This window comes from Neoarius graeffei, chromosome 17 (genome assembly GCF_027579695.1).
Source record: "Neoarius graeffei isolate fNeoGra1 chromosome 17, fNeoGra1.pri, whole genome shotgun sequence".
NCBI lineage: Eukaryota > Metazoa > Chordata > Actinopteri > Siluriformes > Ariidae > Neoarius > Neoarius graeffei.
This window is the reverse complement of record NC_083585.1, coordinates 11,964,143-11,972,808: the sequence shown is the minus strand read 5'-3', so window position 1 is coordinate 11,972,808 and position 8,666 is coordinate 11,964,143. Positions and strand designations below refer to the sequence as shown.

The window sequence follows — 8,666 nt, the reverse complement described above, 5'->3', positions numbered from 1 at the left end:
TGTGTACCAGCAAGCTTAACAAGAAGAAGAAGAGGAGGAACAACAATCAGGGGAGGAAGAAGAAAAGTTCTTTAATGTCTATATAGAGGCTCCACTCGCTTTTTACAGTAATGTCCCAGCAGCAACAGCCTCCGACAGCAAACCCGCAAGCAGTGCTTCAGCAACCTCCACAACAGCAGCAACAGCAGGATTTCGACCCGGTTCAGAGGTTTAAAATGCTAATTCCGCAATTAAAAGAGAGTTTACAGGTTTGCTTCTCGCTTTGTTCGTTATACAAACGGCAGGCTTTACCTTAACGTTGGCGTGCATTTTCATAATCACTTTCGATTGATTTTTCCTTTTTGCGCATTTGTTTCAGAACGTAATGGCCATCGCTTCACAAAATTTTGCACACAATACTGCGATTGATAACGGAATGTAAGTATACACCTTTTTAGCTTAAATAATGTATATTTAATACATATTGATAACGAAGTCGAGTACTTGTACTTCAGGTTTTAGTCGCATACCTGCTGGAAGACCTAATAAAAAAAAATACCCAAGTTATTTGTAGTTTGATCTGGTTCAATCTACTTTTGTTTCTGATGTTTATGTTCACAGTGGTTATATGGTTCCTAAAGCTTTCAGCCTTCTGTACAGTTAGGTCCATAAATATTTGGACAGGGACAACATTTTTCTAATTTTGGTTCTGTACACACAATGAATTTTGAACAAAACAATTCAGATGCAGTTGAAGTTCAGACTTTCAGCTTTAATTCAGTGGGTTGAACAAAATGATTGCATAAAAATGTGAGGAACTAAAAGCATTTTTTAAACACAATCCCTTCATTTCAGGGGCTTAAAAGTAATTGGACAAATTAAATATTTGTAAATAAAATGTTAATTTCTAATACTTGGTTGAAAACCCTTTGTTGGCCATGACTGCCTGAAGTCTTGAACTCATGGACATCATCAGACGCTGTGTTTCCTCCTTTTTAATGCTCTGCCAGGCCTTTACTGCAGCGGTTTTCAGTTGCTGTTTGTTTGTGGGCCTTTCTGTCTGAAGTTTAGTCTTTAACAAGTGAAATGCATGCTCAATTGGGTTGAGCTCAGGTGACTGACTTGGCCATTCAAGAATATTCCACTTCTTTGCTTTAGTAAACTCCTGGGTTGCTTTGGCTTTATGTTTTGGATCATTGTCCATCTGTATTATGAAATGCCGACCAATCAGTTTGGCTGCATTTGGCTGGATTTGAGCACACAGTATGTCTCTGAATACCTCAGAATTCATCCAGCTGCTTCTGTCCTGTGTCACATCATCAATAAACACTAGTGACCCAGTGCCACTGGCAGCCATGCATGCCCAAGCCATCACACTGCCTCCGCCGTGTTTTACAGATGATGTGGTATGCTTTGGATCATGAGCTGTACCACGCCTTCGCCATACTTTATTGTTTCCATAATTCTGGTAGAGGTTGGTCTTGGTTTCATCTGTCCAAAGAATGTTCTTCCAGAACTGTGCTGGCTTTTTTAGATGTTTTTTAGCAAAGTCCAATCTAGCCTTTTTATTCTTGAGGCTTATGAGTGCCTTGCACCGTGCAGTGAACCCTCTGTATTTACTTTCATGCAGTCTTCTCTTTATGGTAGATTTGGATATTGATGCACCTACCTCCCGGAGAGTGTTGTTCACTTGGTTGGCTGTTGTGAAGGGGTTTCTTTTCACCATGGAAATTATTCTGCGATCGTCCATCACTGTTGTCGTCTGTGGGCGTCCAGGTCTTTTTGCATTGATGAGTTCACCAGTGCTTTCTTTCTTTCTCAGGATGTACCAAACTGTAGATTTTGCCACTCCTAATATTGTAGCAATTTCTCGGATGGTTTTTTTCTGTTTTCGCAGCTTAAGGATGGCTTGTTTCACCTGCATGGAGAGCTCCTTTGACTGCATGTTTTCTTCACAGCAAAATCTTCCAAATGCAAGCACCACACCTCAAATCAACTCCACGCCTTTTATCTGCTTAATTGAGAATGACAGAAGGGGTGTTCACATGGCAACTTTTACTCCGGTGTAGCACCGTGGCTGCCCTGGTAGAGCGTTCACACGGTACAAAGTTATACCGGTGTAGCCCCTGAAAGCTGCTTAAACCGGTGCAAATCTAACCCTGCTCGGGAGGTGGTTTAAGAAATTTACTCCGGAGTAAATGCTAGTTTGCGGGGCAGCACCGATATAAAATGGGATGTCTGAACGCTACAGGGGTAGACTCGCTACGCGTGAGGAGAGTTGATTACATACGGGCATTGCATAATTTGCATCCTGGTATTTTGCGCTTCCAAAATGGCGAATATCAACAACAACAGAACCGCGTGTCTTCATCCACGTTGTTTTCCCCGTGCTTGGTGATGCCATGACAACCGGGAAAAGGAAGCACATTTTCATGCATGTGCATATTTCATTTCTGCATTATTACTATCGTATAGCACGGTCGCAACCGGTGCTAACACGCTTCTCTCTAGTAAGCAGGTTTGTGACGTGTGAACGCTCCACAAAATTTACATCGGTGTAAGATATATTGCAACAAAATACATCGGTGCAGCATCGATGCAAATATGTGCCGTGTGAACACCCCTAGAATGAAGGAACTGCCCACACCTACCCATGAAATAGCCTTTGAGTCAATTGTCCAATTACTTTTGGTCCCTTTAAAAACAGGGTGGCACATGTTAAGGAGCTGAAACTCCTAAACCCTTCATCCAGTTTTAATGTGGATGAAAGCTGAAAGTATGGACTTTGTCCATTATATAACTATAACTTGAATATGTTTCAGTAAACAGGTAAAAAAACAATTTGTGTCAGTGTCCAAATATATATGGACCTAACTGTATGTGTACCCATTTAAAAATACAATGGAAATTATTCTATCCACGCTCACTGGATATGAGCAATCGTGCTCTGATTGACTACTCTGTTACTAGGCTATTAGCTCATATACCGTGAATAGAGAGAACCAAAACAGGGGAGTGTGTTGCTGAACCAACCAAGGACAAAATAAAAACTGTACTCGAAAACAAAACCCCCAAAAATACAAAAAAGCAACAAAATATGGAGTAAAAGTATTTGATGGTAAGAACGCCCCCCCCCCCCCCCAAATTATTATAGCATTTTTCACAAATTGCTACGGTCATCTTACTGATTTGTTTGTTCTAAATAGAAATAATTTTGCTGGATTTTTTTGTATAAAGTTTTTATGTCGAATTTTGCAAAAAAAATCAAAAAGGCTGTGTTTCGCAAAATTCAGTGAACATGGATAGAATAAAACGGTTATTCCACTCCGTTTCAACGTACATGACTTGTAGTCGCTATCAGCGCATATATGACTCAATTTCATGGAATAACTGTTAAATATCTTTTTCTTTATTGATGACAAATATAAGTGCTAGGAATTTGCTGTCAGAATATGAAAATAGCTAAAGAGGCTGGAGGTTGATGTCTCAAGGTTTGAGTGAAATGCATGCCAGTTCTAGTCTTAAGCTGTTCTGAACATGAAGTCTGTCTGTACTTCGTTTTAGTGCAGTGAGGGCAGAAAAGCCACTCTCACCAAGGTAAGTAGTTGAGGACAGTGAACTTGTGGAGCTGTCTAAAAGTCCATCAGTGATTGTTGTGTTGATGATCATTTTTTTTTCAGCTCTTCATTTGTGACAGTTTGTTAACTTCTAATGACACAAGTGAAACCCAGCTCATCATATTTCGTCTTTGTCATTGCTTGTTATTGTGATGTTTTCCTCAGCCACAGAAGATGGGCTTCACTTCACATTAGACTTTGTTCACCCATCCTTAGTTTTTCTATTTTTTTTTTAAGCTGAACCAAAGTAGCTTCTGATTTTCTATATTTAATATGGCTAAGACTGATCTATATCTCCTAATGAAGTGCCACATTTGAAAATGTTATTAGCTTTATTATATTTTCTGTTTTCATGAATGAAAAGGCATGGTGTCACAGTGTGCCACATTGCCACCTCACATCTCAAAGTTCCTGAGACTAGGTTACTGCTTGTGCAGGTTAAACTTTTTTTTTTTTATCCATGTCTGCAGTTAGTGAAGATGCTTACTGAAGATGAATGAATGCATTAGAATGCAGTAAATCTTACATAACAATTCCCCCCCCGATTTTCCGAGCCTTCTAAATAGCCTTCTAAGCAGTGACACAGTTGTCTCTGCTTTGTCAGTGTTACCAGTAACCCATTAATAAAGTGCTTGGTTAAGATTGTTGTTTGAAACCAATTTCCATCCTAAAATTAAAAATTCTGCTGGTTCTCATACATGCCTTAATGAGTTTTCCCCTTTATGCATTAACATGACATCTTTATGAAAGCCTAGTTTTAGTTACTTAGTAATTGCCAATTTTCCATTTTAGAAAGAGTAATGATTCCACAGTTCAGCGATTTGACAAGAGTTTAGAAGAGTTTTACGCCCTCTGTGATCAACTGGAGCTCTGTCTGGTAAAGATCATCGATCAAAATGCATCTTTAATAAATTACAGAATATTAAGGAGGAATATTATATATAGCATCTTTATAAACAGCTATTTTACTGCAATGTACAGAAAATTGCAATAATGTGAATTCCATGCAATGTAAAGGCCATTCTGTAGTGATCAGACTACAGTGATACTGCATATCAGAATTTTAAAAAATGATCCGATTATTGTAAATATGAGTGACACCATGTTAAACTTGAGTCCAACAGACTAATCCTTTGTGTCTTTTAGCGCCTGGCTCATGAGTGTCTCTCTCAGAGCATCGACAGTGCCAAGCACTCTCCAAACCTGGTGCCTACAGCAACCAAACCTGATACAGTGCAAACAGAGTCTCTGTCATACTCTCAGTATCTCAGCATGATCAAATCTCAGATATCCTGTGCTAAAGACATCCATAATGCTCTGCTGGAATGCTCCAAGAAAATAGCAGGAAAGAGTCAGCAGCAAGGCATCCTTTAATGGTTAATTAGTTTCAGGTGCTGAGAGTTTGCTTCAATTCCATGTCCTTAGATTGTCCTGAGAAGGAAAGTGTTTTTAGATGGGGTTTGTAAATAAAAAGAACACAAAATAAAATTGTTTGCAAAAGTGTAAAGTTGGAGAAGGTTGGTGGAATAAATATGCACATTGGTTGCTTAATTAAATTGTGAGCCTGTGTGCAATGACCAAGAACCTGACATGAGTTTTTATTTCTGACCTTAGACATTATGCCATTTTTTACGACATATTTTGACAGGTCTATTTTTATAAGTAAGGCATGCATTAAAAAAAACTAAATTGAGAGCAATATATTAAATCCTGGTCATTTTTGCACTGAACAACAGTTACAGTAAGTAGCAGTCAGCATGAAATGTATTCTTCCTTTGCTACATTATTTAATACATTTGGGATAAGTGAACAGGTGCATTAAAAGGAGAAAAATGTTTCCCTTTATTAATGTAATGAGGAGGGTAAGCCACAGCAGGTCACTGCTGAAAAGGCTGGCTCGAAAAGGTGCACAAGCAACAGAAATGAGCGCAGCCTTGAGAGGACTGTCAAAAGTTGATTCAGGAACTTGGGACAGCTTCACAAGGAGTGACCTGAGGCTGGTGTCAGTGCATCAACAGCCACCATGCACAGATGCCTTCAGGAAAGGGGCTACAACTGTCACATTCTGAATATCAAGCCACTCCTGAACCAGAGACTCCATCAAAAGCATCTTACCTGGGCTAAGGAGAGAAAGAACTGGGCTGTTACTCATACCCCTTTTCCACCAAATCAGTTCCAGGGCTGGTTCGGGGCTGGTGCTGGTTCACAACTCGTTCAACTTGCGAACCAGTTTGCTTTTCCATAGCTTGCAGTGCTAAGCGGAGCCATGTCATTACGTCGCTGTATACGTCAGTTACGGCGCTACGTTTACATAAACCTTGGCGCGAATATCAAAGCAAAAACAACCCGGAAGAAGCAGCAACAAGAACAAGAATAATAATGGATGACTTCGTGTTTGTACAGCTGCTGCTTCTCGTCGTTTAAAAATGGCGATCTTTCGCGGTCTTGTTATTGTTGTTGGTCTTAACAACTCCGCCCCCCCGCTGACTTAAGTGGTTCTTTCCTCTGGCCCAGCAGAGAGTTGGTGCTAGCCTGGAACCGTTTTTTCTGGCCCCAGAGCCAGTTCTTTGTCAGTGGAAACAGAAAACCGGGTTCCAAGCTAAGCACTGGCCCCGAACCAGCCCTGGAACTGCTTTGGTGGAAAAGGGGCATCAGTGGTCCAAAGTCCTCTTTTCAGATTAAAGTAAATTTTTGCATTTCACTTAGAAATCAAGGTCCTAGAGTCTAGAGGAAGAGTGGAGAGGCACAGAATCCAAGGTGTTTGAAGACCAGTGTGAAGTTTCTGCAGTCTGTGATGTGGGGTGCCATGTCATCTGCTGGTGTTGGTCCACTGTTTTATCAAGTCTGAAGTCAACGCAGCTGTCTACCAGGAGATTTTAGAGCATTTCATGCTTCCCTCTGCTGACAAGCTTTATGGAGGTGCCGATTTCCTTGTCCTGCTCACAGTGCCAAAAACTACTACCAAATGGTTTGCTGATCATGAAATTACTGTGCTTGATTGGCCAGCCAACTCATCTGACCGGAAACCCACAGAGAATCTCTGGGCTATTGTCAAGAGGAAGATGAGAAACACCCAGCCTAAAAATACAGATGAGCTGAAGGCTGCTATCAAAGCAACCTAGGCTTCGATAAACATCTCAGCAGTACTACAGATCACCTCCATGCCATGCAGCATTGATGCAGTAATTCAGGGGTGTCAAACCTGATCCATAAAGGGCCGTGTGGCTGCAGGTTTTCATTCCAGCCATGCAGCAGCACCCTGATTTGGCTCATTCAATCAACTGACACACCCACCCTTTAATCAAGGGTGGGTGTGGCTGCAAGTATTTGACTGTGTGAAGACAGTTCAGTTGATTGAATGAGCTAAGTCAGGTGTGCTGCTGCATGGCTGGAATGAAAACCTGCAGCCACACGGCCCTTTATGGATCAGGTTTGACACCCCTGCAGTAATTTATGGTAAAGGAGCCCCAACCAAGTATTGAGTGTATAAATGAACATACTTTTCAGAAGATGGATTTTTCTGTATTCTAAGTCCTTTCTTGATTGCCCTTGGGAAATATTCTAGTAATTTGAGATAGTGGATTTCTGATTTTCATGAGCTATAAGCATCAAAATTAAAACAAAGGCTTGAAATATTTCACTTCACATGTAATGAATATATGAAAGTTTACTTTTTTTGAATTAAATTTCAAAAAAAGAACATTTTCACAATATTCTAAATTTTTGAGGTGTGTGTGTCTGTCCTCTTCTTGTGTTGCGTTTTTGTTTGTCATGTATTTTATTTATTTAAAATTAGATCTGTACATTTTTATTACACACTAAAGACTTTGGACTGCTCTCTGCATTATATATTTATATAGCTGATATTGTTTATTTTACTCTGTAATTTGCAATGTATATGGTCATATACAAATGCAAACCCTGCAATACAAATTTTAGCATAAGGCAATGTAACACTTTTTTAATCAAAAAAGCATAATGTTAAACTGTCTTATTGTGAATAGTTAAGTATAATTTTCTCCATTTTGCATATAGCTTTACAATTTTCAGCTCGCTCCTAGCTGAAATATTCCAGTTTTTGATTCAATTAGGAGGTCGCCATTTTGTAAAATTATGCCATTTTTATTCAGACTTTTTTAAAAGTTAGATAAAGATGATTCCAGTTCCTATAAGAGTACCTTACAAAGTTAATACTTTATTTTGAAATGCCTCAAAATGTGGGGTCATGTCGTGAAATGACCATAGATCGGATAGAGTCGTAAAGCATCAAAAATAATTGGGTAAACATAACGGTATCGTCCACTAAATTGAGCTATGCGCTTTACCCATTGGTCTTTACGTAAAATATTTTTTTACGTACAACACTGAGTTCTGTATAAAATCTGGAGAACTCATAGCCTATTCCCCGCTGTAGAGACGATTGAAACCATCCGGCTGCCATCTTACTACTCACATCGCGTGTATTTGGCTGATGTGTTAAACCATCGTATTCGATCAAATTTGCCCCAAGAAAAGTATCTTCTGACTTTTTTTTTTTTTGCTCTTTCATTACCTCCTCTTATTTTCTCAACTTTACTTCCATTCCTTACATATCTTTTATAGCGCTCCCCTTTACGGTTATTGTTTTCCCCCTTTTCCAGTCCAGTCTGATCATTTTTCCCCCAAAGGCTCTTTCACTGCTATAATTATTTCAGTGGAGATTATTTCAGTTTTCTCTCAAGTGTATCGTTCTCTTTCATATATTTCATCTATCTATCTATCTATCTATCTATCTATCTATCTATCTATCTATCTACACAAAGGCTGTACAATACTTCATTTCTATTTAAGATAGTTGTTTAAATAGGATTATTTTCTCATGTTATTTGCCATTTTCACTTCATTCTCACAGTCATGTCTTAACAGTATTTATTGGTCACATTGGTTGCAAGCTGCATGAATACTGTGACCGTGAACTATGTGGTGGTATAATAATAATTAGATAGAAAGGAAGGAAGAGTTATACGAAAGAGAAAAACTGAAATAATCTCCCTAAAAAGAATTATAGTAGTTAAAAAAAGCTGCTCAAAA

The 8,666-nt window shown here is 39.2% G+C and overlaps 1 protein-coding gene across 2 annotated transcripts; it reads left to right on the top strand.

Moving 5' to 3' along the window:
• Positions 1-5,180, top strand: med29 (mediator complex subunit 29). Of its 2 annotated transcripts, XM_060943722.1 has the most exons (5): positions 1-248; positions 359-417; positions 3,544-3,576; positions 4,389-4,473; positions 4,743-5,180. In XM_060943722.1, the coding sequence occupies exons 1-5, from the start codon at positions 111-113 to the stop codon at positions 4,968-4,970; spliced, it is 543 nt and encodes a 180-aa protein (XP_060799705.1). In that variant the 5' UTR covers positions 1-110; the 3' UTR covers positions 4,971-5,180. The 2 variants fall into 2 exon arrangements, with proteins under 2 accessions (XP_060799705.1, XP_060799706.1); XM_060943723.1 differs by lacking the exon at positions 3,544-3,576 and having other exon boundaries at positions 2-248.
• Positions 5,181-8,666: the final 3,486 nt, after the last annotated feature.